This window comes from Bufo bufo, chromosome 3, assembly GCF_905171765.1.
Source record: "Bufo bufo chromosome 3, aBufBuf1.1, whole genome shotgun sequence".
In the NCBI taxonomy this organism is placed as follows: Eukaryota; Metazoa; Chordata; class Amphibia; order Anura; family Bufonidae; genus Bufo; species Bufo bufo.
In genome coordinates, this window is record NC_053391.1 from 107,080,566 (window position 1) to 107,094,200 (window position 13,635).

At 45.6% G+C, this 13,635-nt stretch overlaps 1 protein-coding gene across 1 annotated transcript in view; it reads right to left on the minus strand.

Annotated features, from left to right (window-relative positions):
• Positions 1-13,635, minus strand: part of SLC13A2 (solute carrier family 13 member 2) — a 91,048-nt gene that overhangs the window by 40,233 nt on the left and 37,180 nt on the right. Inside the window, exons 2-3 of the mRNA XM_040421799.1 lie at positions 3,338-3,466; positions 2,616-2,752 (exon numbers count right to left, since the gene is read on the minus strand). Coding sequence (XP_040277733.1) covers positions 2,616-2,752; positions 3,338-3,466 — 266 coding nt within the window. The remainder of the gene's footprint in view (positions 1-2,615; positions 2,753-3,337; positions 3,467-13,635) is intronic.

Sequence of the window (13,635 nt, forward strand, 5' to 3'; positions counted from 1 at the left end):
CTCAGGAGACTGTCCGCCACCTCATCAGGAGCATGCACAGGCGTTGTAGGGAGGTCATACAGGCACAGCCACACACACTACTGAGCCTCATTTTGACTTGTTTTAAGGACATTACATCAAGGTTGGATCAGCCTGTAGTGTGTTTTTCCACTTTAATTTTGAGGGTGACTCCAAAACCAGACCTCCATAGGTTGAAAAATTTGATTTCCATTTTTTTATTTTTGTGTGATTTTGCTGTCAGCACATCCAACTATGTAAAGAACAAAGTATTTCAGAAGAATATTTAATTAATTCAGATCTAGGATGTGTTATTTTGGTGTTCCCTTTATTTTTTTGAGCAGTGTATGTTGTTTATTCACACCAGGCTTATAGTAGACAAGAACTTCTTTACATGGGGTTTATAAGGTTAGAAAAGCATGGCAAAGTATTTCAAAAACAGCGCAATGCCAGTCCACCCACAGATTGTAAGTGGTATTGTGGCTCAGTCCCATTCACTGAGCTGATCTGCAATGACAGATGCATTGCTTAAAGGGATTGTGCACTGTAGAAATGTCCTTTTCTTAGATTACACCCTAGCTGATTAAAGGGTATTCTGCTGCTGTCCCCTTACACCCATTAATCAACTTTAAAGAGGACATTCCACTTCCCAGACATGTCTGTTTTAGTAACTACTAGCAATCTCTATGCATAAGCAAATATGAAACTTTTTATATACAGTTGCAAGAAAAAGTATGTGAATCCTTTGGAATGATATGAATTTCTGCACAAATTGGTAATAAAATGTGATCTGATCTTCATCTAAGTCACAACAATAGACAATCACAGTCTGCTTAAACTAATAACACACAAAGAATTAAATGTTACCATGGTTTTATTAAACACACCATGTAAACATTCCCAGTGCAGGTGGAAAAAGTATGTGAACCCCTAATGACATCTCCGAGAGCTAATTGGAGTGAGGTGTCAGCCAACTGGAGTCCAATCAATCAGATGAGATTGGAGGTGTTGGTTACAGCTGCCCTGCCCTATAAAAAACACACACCAGTTCTGGGTTTGCTTTTCACAAGCAGCATTGCCTGATGTGAATGATGCCTTGCACAAAAGAGCTCTCAGAAGATCTACGATTAAGAATTGTTGACTTGCATAAAGCTGGAAAGGGTTATAAAAGTATCTCCAAAAGCCTTGCTGTTCATCAGTCCACGGTAAGACAAATTGTCTATAAATGGAGAAAGTTCAGCACTGCTGCTACTCTCCCTAGGAGTGGCCGTCCTGTAAAGATGACTGCAAGAGCACAGTGCAGACTGCTCAATGAGGTGAAGAAGAATTCTAGAGTGTCAGCTAAAGACTTACAAAAGTGTCTGGCATATGCTAACATCCTTGTTACAAAATCTACGATACGTAAAACACTGAACAAGAATGGATTTCATGGGAGGATACCACAGAGGAAGCCACTGCTGTCCAAAAAAAACATTGCTGCACGTTTACAGTTTGCACAAGAGCACCTGGATGTTCCACAGCAGTACTGGCAAAATATTCTGTGGACAGATGAAACCAAAGTTCAGTTGTTTGGAAGAAACACACAACACTATGTGTGGAGAAAAAGAGGCACACCAACATCAAAACCTCATCCCAACTGTGAAGTATGGTGGTGGGGGCATCATGGTTTGGGGCTGGTTTGCTGCGTCAGGGCCTGGACGGATTGCTATCATCGAAGGAAAAATGATGATGGGTGTCTTGGCCATAGTCCCTCACCTTACAGCAGTGTCTATAGATGCTGGTTATAGCCATTCACTCTGCTGTTGAGCTTCTCAAGACTTCACTTGAGGCAGAAGAATAACTGATCACTATAGGGGATCTGTAAGCAGGAGCAGGAGCTTAGCAATGTGCTTCCTCTCATCTCTATCTCTGGACAGGAACTTCTTCTCTTGGAGGGAGTAGAGCAGGACCAGACCGATCCTACAAGGGGGGTGAGCAGGGTGGATAGCCCTGTGTTTTTGTTAACCCTCTGCCATCCATATCCTCTGCTGGTATACATGGCCAGAAACATACAAAATACATAATGCACAACAACAGACAATTTGTGGCACCCACAGGTCTGGGGTACTACACCAGCGATCTGCAATAAAGTGGCCGTCTGGGTGTTACCAATTAGGGGGGTGTTCCTCTACAGTCTGACACTGGCAGCACTGATTGGATAATGTCAGACTGTGCAGGGACACATCCCAACTGGTAACACCCATCTGGACCTTCATTGCAGACTGTTATTAATTTATTAATAAACTTCTAGTAGAAATTATACAAGAATTGCACATCATAGAGTCATAAGAATTGACGTTCCTGAATTGTTATTACATGGGGAATGCAAACAGACATGTCAGGAGAGATCCTCTTTAAACTGTCAGAACCCAGAAACACGTGTTCACATTCCTTGCAGCAACTCCACGGGAGAAATGAAGAATTACACATCTCTCACTTAAATTAACAGATTGTCTGTGTAATGTATGCTTCAGAATATCAGAGCCTCTTTTAGATGGCACTGTCTGATCTGGTTGGTTAATTGATGAGGTTCTTAATTGGAAAGACAGACTCTATTAACTCATAATTGTTTAACTCACAAAGCAGGTTTGACTCCAACAATCAGCAACACTCGTAATGCTATCCTCTTGTGCAAATTCCATTTTTCAACTGAGATTGCCACTAGCATTCCCCCAATAAATAACATGTTAGTATCCTTCAGATATTGACTGCAGGCCTGAAATAAATAAAAATGTATGATAAATTGGTTAACTTAGGGCATTTCTCAAACAGGACATAAATAAATGCTAATGGTATTTACCAGACCCGTTGACTTTTGTGTATGCTTTTCTATAAAATGATTATGCTTGGACCACACCATGATACCTAACCCTTTCTCATTAGACAAACCAACCATTTCTGGTTGGACACCAATTACATGTCTATTGTCAAGATTGTCCCATGACCAAAACCATTATATGTGTAATAGTGGCAGGGGCGTAACTACCACAGTGGCAGACCATGCGACTGCTATGGGGCCCAGAGCAAGAGGGGGCCAAGTTGGGATCATCCCCTCTTCTACTAGTTGTGAAAACTTGGTCAGGACTCTACCCTCTAAAGGAACATCTTTTAGCAAATGAGGCAGTGGAAAAAGTGACCTAAGGGTCATTGAAAATTGTTTAGGCAGAAAGCTTTCTGACCTTTATGGGGGGCCTGGTCTGATCCTTGCTATGGGGCCCTTACTTCTCTATATACGCCACTGAATAGTGGTCTATGAAGTAAAAATGATAAATGATTCATTGCATGAGAGAAAGTGTCTTACCGCTGTTGAGTTCATGATGCCCATCATTGGAAAGAGCACCACTGGGAAGAGGCCGGTAACAGCCAATGGGAGAGCTTCTGTGCACCAGAACAAAGCCATTACAATGATCACATAGCCACAGCTTGCCTCCTGCGTAACAAGTTACAAAACAAATCTCAGTTACAGAATCCCACCTAAATCAAGCCTTATCTGTTATCAGCCTACCATTGAGGAACCTGTAAGGGCGTGTCCTAAGGAGGACTGTTAGAGCTTAACCACCTTCCAGCAAAGCATATCATGGAACTTTGTCCAAGTCAGATACACTGGATTTAGTTGATGACCAGAGATTGTGACCCAGCCAGCCACTATTGCAACTGCCCACTGCATATGGTGGTCCTGCCAACATGTATCATGTGGCCTCTGTCAAGAGACTGACCTGTTTGCAGTGGCAACTGCCTGCTACTGTTGGCAAAGACCTGTGGAGTTACTTTGCCCCCATTGAGGCGAATCCCAAACAGCTGATCAGCGCGTGGTGCTGACATCGAGGGGTGCTGAATGCTGGCAATCAGATATAGATGGTCTATCCTGAGGACAGGTCATCAATATAAAAGAAGTGGACAATCCTTTAAAGTTTTTGGACGTCTTACAAAACTGTATAAAGGGGCGGAAGATCCACCGGTGAAGGCTGGGATTGTTTAAGATTAATAAAATACTCATAATGGGTCGAAAACTAATGTTAGGTCATTGTAAGGTCTGTAAATTATAATTCAGTGTGTCCAATAATACATTGTATCAACAGCATGTAGATCTTTTTCATGTTGGATGATGTTTGCACAAATATTCCTAAAATTAAAAGCACAGGATAACATTACTTAAAGAGGTTTATGGCTACTTTCACACTTGCGTTTTTGCCTGATTGGGCAGGGATCAGCAAAAATGCTTCCGTTTGTTATAATACAACCGGTTGCCTCCATTATGAATGAGATCGGTTGCATTATCTTTAAAATAGAAATGACTGATCCGGCATTAAAACCATTGTAAGTCAATGGGGGATGGATCCGTTTTCCTATCGTGTCCGCAGTTTGCTACGGTTTGCTCTCCACTATCGGAACGCAACAAAATGGAATGCATTTTGGAGCGTTTTGTTCTGTTCAGTTACGTTTTTTTCCCCATGGACAATGAATGGGGACAAAATGGGAAGCGTTAAACGCAAGTGTGAAACTAGCCTAACCCATGATTAATGGAAGAAATGAAAATCAGACATCATATAATACATGGCAGCCTCTTTGTAACAAAGCTAGAACCAGAGATCTCCCCATTTATTGTTCCAATTGCTTTTCTAGATTCTCTTCAGGCTGGCAGCTCATGTGTATGTCCTTTCTGCTGCAGCTCTCTCCTAGTGCCATTCCTTGATGGGCAGAAGGCCCCCTTTCCTATCTGCACTGCCTACTCCATTAATTCCTACATTCTAATTCCTCTGTGCGGCAAACTGGTACTCTGATGAAGGCCGTATGGGCAAAAACTTTCAAAATTGATGCATGTACTGAGAGTCCACACTATAAAGAGTGAAAGACTTTCTGCATTATAATGGATTACAGGAGGCTTTATTTTCTATATATATATGGTTTGGGACCCATCTCCTGGCACCACGTTTTATCTTCTGGTGTGCCATAAAAATCTACCAAAATAAAGAAAAGATATACTCACCTGATATCCACTACTCCATTCCAGAGCCAAGGGCACAATCTGTGCTCCTTCCGGTTCCCAGCTTGTTAATGTCCGAACGTGGTCAAGAGCACCACTGCAGCCATTCACTGGCTTCAGCAGTGGCATATCCTAGTGCTACATCATTACTGGGTCACGTACTGCTTAGGGACATGTCACTGCTGAGGCCAGTAATTACCTGCAGTGGTGCAAGCAGGTATGCATTTACCACTAGGCACTGGAGGTATAGTGTCTAAGGTGGCACCCTTCTATACTGCGCAACTCCTGGTTTCTGTTAGCGGTTCATAGAAATAGATACTTCACTGATGGCTAATGTGCATATATTTACAGTTACGTTAACTGCTGCATATTTCCCAAGCGCCGCTCTGCTGCAGAAAATCTGCAGCATTCATGCCATGTGTGGCTGAACCCTAAAAAGGCAGCAGGATGGGGGGATTGTGAAGATCGTGGGTAAATGGAGCCAAAATGTCTTTGCGGCAAACTCTGTCGAGGAGAGACTGGTAGCAAGAAGTCAAAAAGTAGATGGGAAAAGCAAACAACTCCTATCAGAGAAGATGTTATCTGTAATTGCCTTTGATTGTGTCTGATAAATCCGTTTTTTAATTTGCATGACGGGGGGTATTGGTTACTTTCCGTTCGCCCCCTCTCAATTTTAACCCCCTTTTTCCTTCCAAGCCCCCAATTCCTAATAAACTCCAACCCAATGATCCATACCCTGTCAACCTCAATAAAGACTCGGACACCAGGTTGGATTAAATTGGCCACAGCAGCCATTTATTAACATAAATTATATAAATATCCCATAACCTTTTATTTAACCAAACATAAACATAATTATTGACTCCAACCGTTGCCTGCCAGCTCAGAAGCACCAATGAATGGCCCCCTTTAATTCGGCCACAACTGATCAGCAACCATGGGAGTCCAGCCCCAACCGTGGAGCCCTCCCATCATCCTCACCGGCGAATATAACCAACTTCAAGGACATCCCCCCGCCACCAACGCACCGAATTGACCCCTTGATTCTGTGCGTCCCTCAACATCCTCAAAGCGGTCTCTATCCCTTCTTGTAAAGCCAAACTCCACATATCCAGGCCCACTGCATTCAAACGCGCTCCATCAGATCTCCAAAAACCTCCAACACCTTTCTCAAGCTCCATATGTCTCACCGCCACTGCCCCATTCCTGGCCATAAAACGGCTTATTGGCCGATTAACTTTTACTCTGGCCCTGTTCACCGCCTCCACTGACCAGGCACTCCTCCAAACCTTTCTCGGGACTATGTCCAACCAAACTGTCACTAACTTTGGGAACAAGGCCCACAACCGCAACATGTCGAACTTAATGTCTCTTACAAGCTCCCAAAACGGACGCGCTTCCAAATCATTACCACCCACATGTACCACTAATACATCTGGCGCCCTATCCAGCCTAACAAAACGGTATACCTCCGGCAGTACCCCAATCCATACCATGCCCCTACGACCCAACCATCTTACCAACACCGCCAATCGATCAAAGCCTAGTTGCTGACCGTCCGGCCGAACAGCCCCCCAAAAGACATATGAATGTCCCAATATCCACACTAGGGTGGACACTGCACCTGTAATGAGAAAACAAAAGCAAAGAACAACACTGCTGCCAATACCCGCCCCCCTCTAATGCCTTCTCCCCTAACTCCCTCAAACTACATTCGATTCAAGCGGATATAAGACCTAAAGCGAATAGATTCCCAGCGCCCAATCCGTTTTATAACCTCGTCCCCCAACCCCCACCTAGCCGCCTCAGTCTCCGCCCCAATACGGAATGAATGGCTGGAGTACCCCGCTTGACCCAACCCTAATCGCTCTAAACACTTAGTAAAAACCGCAGAAAACTGAAAGCGGGACAAAAAGGAACCATCAGCGTGCACTAATAAAGGCACAACCCCAACTTTAACTTCCTCCCAATATTCCCTCATACACCGCACTGGGCACATTGCACAGTCCTGTATACCAAACACCACTCTACGCCCTCTTCCTTCTACATCCGTCTTGGAACGACGTATTACAAATTCCACCCTATTGTTAAACAAATCCATGCCATCGCTAAACAACCCTCCCACCTGACTAACCATCGGACAAACCAACTCCCCCAAGCGTAAAGCCCCAAAGAATGTCAATGAAAAGGCTAGCCTAAATAAACGCACCTCCCAGGCCGAGCTACAAACCCCTTCTAACTGCTCCCCCAACTCCAAAAGCAACGCAAAAGACACCGGCCTCCTACCATCCTCCCCCACCCTTAACCGACGCCAACCCTTTAATGCACGAATGACCAGAAATGACTTAGTAAAATCTGTCATTTTCCTCAATTTGAACCCAAAAGCTAAACCTGTTATATAACTATTCATCTTTGTTACCGACCATCCTTCCTCCCTACATTGACCTACAAACAACAACAACGGAACTTCCAAATCCTCACCCCCAACATTCAACCTATCACACCAATCCTCCCAGTACTGCCATGCTTTTAAATATGTTGCCCACGTACCGGGCGCCAGTAAAGCCTGAATGAGCCCCTCTATGGTTCCTCCAGTAGATCCTATAGACAAGTTGGGCACTGCAGCCCAAATTCCATCACCTCCGGAGCCAGCTGCCTGAAATGCTCCCACTGTGAACGAGAGAGAACATCAGCAACACAGTTATCGACCCCGGCACATGCACCGCCACCACCCAGGTATTGAGCAATAAACATCTAACACCAGCCGCTGCAGCAATCGTACTACTAACGGCGACGAGGCCGACAACCCGTTTATTGCCTGAACCACACCCAAATCATCACAGTGGAAGCGAACCTTCTTATCCCGAAAAACCTCTCCCCACAGCATAACCGCCACGACTATAGGAAAAAGTTCCAACAATGCTAAGTTCTTCACCCAGCCCCTTTCAACCCAACTAACTGGCCAATACCCAGCGCACCACTGACCCCCACAATAAACGCCCAAACTGCAACCCCCCGCCGCGTCCGAAAACAGATCGAAATCAAACGAGTCCACCACTTCTCCCATAAATATCGAGCGACAGTTATAATTCTCCAGGAAGGAGCTCCAAACTTGCAAGTCTGCCCACAATTCTCTACCCAAACGGATGTAATGGTGTGGTGCAACTACCCCTGCTTCTTTGGGACCACCCCCAGTGGTGACACCCGCAAATTCACTAATGGCGGTTCCAAAAAGGGGCCTGCCATCCTACCTAGCCTGACTTCTTTGTTAAGTTTTTCTGCCACTACCTCCGGGTGTTCCATAGTCGACCTCAAATTCTTTTTAAACAACACCGCCTCCCCTGGAACAAACAGAATTCTAAAACCCAATGAAAACCCCTCCTGCAACAACTCCATAGCCCTTCTATCCGGGTATCTATAGAGGAATGGCTCCATGCTTTCCAGCCGGATCGGCGTCACCCCCTTTGCTATTGCTGTCGCCCCCCCCCCCTCTGTCTATTACCCCTTAAGCATCGCGCAGCTCCATGGGACCCCCCACATATGGAGCATTCGTGCTTGAATTTGCATTTAGCTCCGAATTTACAACCCCCTTTGTTAAACGAAAAACACAATCCCTTCGTGGATGCTGCCGCGATGTTGGACTGACCCCCACTACCTGAATCCCCTCAAAATGACTGCCCCGGTCTAATAGACGCAGTCACTTTCAACCACAAAGCTATATCCTTGTGATCCCATCTCATTTCTGGACGCACTTCTTTCCGCTGCCTAAACTGTTCGTCATAGCGCAACCATGCTATCCCCCCGTATACCCGGTACGCTTCCCCAATCACGTCCAAATAGCAAAACAGCTCTGAACAGCACTCCGGCGCCTTTTCCCCTATCACACTAGCCAATATCGCAAACGTCTGTAACCAATTCTGAAACGTCCGTGGTATTAACCTATGTCTTCACTTTTCCTCGTCCTCTTTTTTCCCCTCTTCTCTCCTAGCCCTATCCAGGTTGAAATTTTCCAACGGGAGCAAAAAATAAATCTCCACGTACTTCCCTTTCCAAATTCGCTCCCTTACCTCCTGCTTTAAATGAGCCCCCAACGGGTCCTCAAAACACACATAAACCTCCTCTCTTGCCTTATCAACTAACCTCACAGTTTCTTCCTCTCCCACGCCGCCCGCCTGCGTTTGGACACCACATTACCCGATAACCCCAACCTGTTTTCCCCCACAATCCCAGACCCACCTTGGGCCCCCGCCACCCTCCAGGCCAGCAACGGGGATGCCCCCTCCCCATACCCCACCCCGCTAACAAGCCCGCCAACCCCATTAGTTGACCTAAGCCCCTACTTAAATACATCTGGGGCCCCCCTCCGGCCCCATTACCCATACCCGCCACTAACTGCCTTAAAGGTCCCCACAGATCCTGATTCTAGTTGTCCACTCCTCTGCGATGACCTTCCGGATCCTGTAGAGATGGATTCCCGACTCTATCCCCTGGCTGGGCTCAAGCCAGGGACAATGGAGCTGCTCTCCTCCAAGGATGGCTCACAAGGTAGCAGCCCCACGCCTCCTGGCCTCCTGCTCCTGCTGGGGGGCACCTTCCTCCCCTGGACATGAGAAGGTGCCCGCCGTTCCTGGTCCCGTTCCCACGTTGCTGCAGGCAGAGGTGACCAGGCCACTCAAACTGACCAATTCCTACCCCCCGGGCTCACCATAGCCCAACCCCTTTAACACCCCTGACCTATCCCTACTCCCCAGGGTCTCCTGGAACCAAACCCCCTGTCATGTGGGCCTCTCCTAAAGGCTTTGCCCCCCAGTCCGGCCATTACTAGAAGTGATACTTAAAGGCTATGGAAACCTTTGTGCATGAAACATCAATAAACTCATATCTTACTAAAACGCAGTTTGTTTTTTTGATTCAGCCTCACTTTTTATGCACTCAGCAATGCTCATACCTGGTTTTCAAGCACTTCTCTCTTCTCAGTACAGGCTCTGTGGGTGTTCCCTCAGCACTGCTCTTAGGCCCCTTTCACACGGGCGAGTATTCCGCGCGGATGCGATGCGTGAGTTTAACGCATTGCACCCGCACTGAATACCGACCCATTCATTTCTATGGGGCTGTTCACATGAGCGGTGATTTTCACGCATCACTTGTGCGTTGCGTGAAAATCGCAGCATGCTCTATATTCTGCGTTTTTCACGCAACGCAGGCCCCATAGAAGTGAATGGGGTTGCGTGAAAATCGCAAGCATCCGCAAGCAAGTGCGGATGCGGTGCGATTTTCACGCACGGTTGCTAGGAGACGATCGGAATGGAGACCCGATCATTATTATTATTTTCCCTATAACATAGTTATAAGGGAAAATAATAGCATTCTGAATACAGAATGCATAGTAAACTAGCGCTGGAGGGGTTAAAAAAAATAATAATAATTTAACTCACCTTAGTCGACTTGATAGCGCAGCCGGCATCTCCTTCTGTATTCTTTCTTTAGGACCTGGGTAAAGAACCTTTGATGACGTCACTCCGGTCATCACATGGTACGTCACATGATCTTTTACCATGGTGATGGATCATGTGATGACCGGAGTGACGTCATCAAAGGTCCTTTACCCAGGTCCTAAAGAAAGAATACAGAAGGAGATGCCGGCTGCGCTATCAAGTCGACTAAGGTGAGTTAATTTTTTTTTTAACCCCTCCAGTGCTATTTTACTTTGCATTCTGTATTCAGAATGCTATTATTTTTCCTTATAACCATGTTATAAGGGAAAATAATACAATCTACAGAACACCGATCCCAAGCCCGAACTTCTGTGAAGAAGTTCGGGTTTGGGTACCAAACTTGCGTGATTTTTCTCACGCGAGTGCAAAACGCATTACAGTGCTTTGCACTCGCGCGGAAAAATCGGGGGTGTTCCCGCAACGCACCCGCACATTTTCCCGCAACGCCCGTGTGAAAGAGTCCTTGCGCTGCTCATAGCGCTTCATCAGGGAGAGCGAGTGGGTGATCCTGCACTTTGCCAGCGCTGTCTGTACTGCAGGATGTAACAATGAGCTCTCTGCTCAGCGATACACTGTACAGTACAGACTCCGCTGGACATGCGCAGAATCACTGTCTCTTCCTATTGAAGTGCTGATTTCTCACACAGAGTGGATTGATGGTTTTATTGATCACTAGCACATATATTCATAGGAACAGAACGCTGCTAACCCCATTAGCAAACTGTCATTGCTAGACAAGTGTGTCACTCTGCTTTTCTTGCAGGAGCACAAATCGCTTCATAATGTAAGTGAGACTCCTACGGTGTCTATAAAAATCAGATAGAGCAGTCTACTGTGCATAGGAAGCACATGCAGGTTGTAAGACAAAAACGGGAAAAAAAACACAACCAATTGGAGGAACGATTTTCTCCACAAAATAAATAATTTAGTGGAATTTTTTTTTTTTCAAAAGTTGTACATGTCCTTTAAGCTGGCCATACTAATGCAATAGATGTTGGATAAACAATTGTTCTGCTGCCAGCTATGTCTCATCCCTCCCTCCCAACTTCCTTAGACACGTACATGCTCGGTTTGGTCGAAAGTGTATGTGTGTTCAATCGGGAAAGAGAAGAAAACTGCTGTCAGATGCTTCTAGAGGCAGCCAGGGGTGTAACTATAGGGGGTGCACAGGTAGCAGTCGCCCCCAGGCCTAGGAGCCTGAGGGGACCCAAAGACCCTTGTGCTGCATAAAAAGACACTGGTATTATAGAAAGTGCATGCTAGTCAAGTTAGTCCTCTGGATGGAGGAAAGGGGTTAAGTCAAGGCATGGGGGGGGGGGGTGCTGTTTCAATTTTTGCCTCAGGCAGCACGAAGGCTATGTGCTTCCCTGGCCCTGGCCACAAAGCACTAAGGGAAGGGAGGCCCAAGCTGAACTCTTGCACCAGGGCCCATGAGCCTTTAGCTATGCCCCTTTTTGTTCAGAGAGAACAAAAGGATCAGACCAAAATTTCATTTTGACCGATCCTTCTCCCTCATGACAAAATGGAGTCTGAGCTCCCCATATGCGGTTTGGCCAAACATACACTAATGTGCATGGGGGCCTTTAGAATGACCACTATATGATCACTGTTTCAGTCTATGCTGAGTCTCAGTATATTGGTAATATTTGCAGTGAACCATGTTCAGTGCTAAATGAGTTAATACAAGTTCATTACATTACATTTCCTCAGAAATACCTGAATCATGATTTTAATTATAAAGTGAGTGTAAATAGGCCTTTAACATGGATTATTCAGGCTTAGTGTCGAGGGCAGTGAGGGCAAACCTTTTACAGACTGAGTACCTAAACTGCAACCCAAAACCACTTATGTATCGTAAAGTGTCAACATGGCAATTTATCCTACTGTAAATACTGAAGTTTTAGTTTAGAAAAAAACAACTCATACATTAACATAGGCCGGACTGGGACTTAAAAGCAGCCCTGGCTAGGGGCGGATTGGACTTACAGGGAAATTTCCCGGTGGGCCAATGCCCAGGGGGCCGCCTGAGCCCTCCTCACAGCTTGCCAGTGGATGTTTTTGGGGATGTATTTTGTGCTGCTGGCGGCAGTATTTTGTGATGGATTGTGGTATTTGGCTCTGTTGGGGTGGTATAATGTGCTGCAGTATGGTATTGCTGGCCCTGCCTACTTGTTTTGGCCCTGCCTTCTATCAATTTGGACCCGACTACAAAACGGGGTCACTTTTAATATTTTTTCCAGGGCCACTTAGTTCCTAGTCTGCCCCTGGCCCTGGCACACAGACCTCACCAGCCCACAAACATAAAACGGCTACACAGCGATTTGGGCTGCAATGATGACCTATGTATTATACTACCCTGTATATAGATTTCACATACAGGGCAGTATAATACATAGCTCATCATCTTCTTACATACATCATCCATATCCATATACAGGGCAGTATAATACATACCTCATCACCTCCTTACATACATCATCCATATACAGGGCAGTATAATAAATAGTTCATCACCTCCTTACATTATATATATATACACTGAACAAAAATATAAACGCAACACTTTCGGTTTTGCTCCCATTTTGTATGAGCTGATCTCAAAGATCTGAAACATTTACTACATACACAAAAGACCTATTACTCTCAAATATTGTTCACAAATCTGTCTAAATCTGTGTTAGTGAGCACTTCTCCTTTGCTGAGATAATCCATCCCACCTCACATGTGTGGCATATCAAGGTGCTGAATAGACAGCATTAATATTGCACAGGTGTGCCTTAGACTGTCCACAATAAAAGGACACTCTGAAATGTGCATAGTTTTGTTTTACTGGGGGGGGGGGGGGAATCAGAAAACCAGTCAGTATCTGGTGTGGCCACCATTTGCCTCACGCAGTGCAACACATCTCCATCGCATAGAGTTGATCAGGTTGTTGATTGTGGCCTGTGGAATGTTGGTCCACTTCTCTTCAATAGCTGTGCGAAGTTGCAGAATATTGTCAGGAACTGCTGGAACACGCTGTCGTATACGCCGATCCAGAGCATCCCAAACATAGTTAATGGGTGACATGTCCGGTGAGTATGCTGGCCATGCAAGAACTGGGATGTTTTCAGCTTCCAG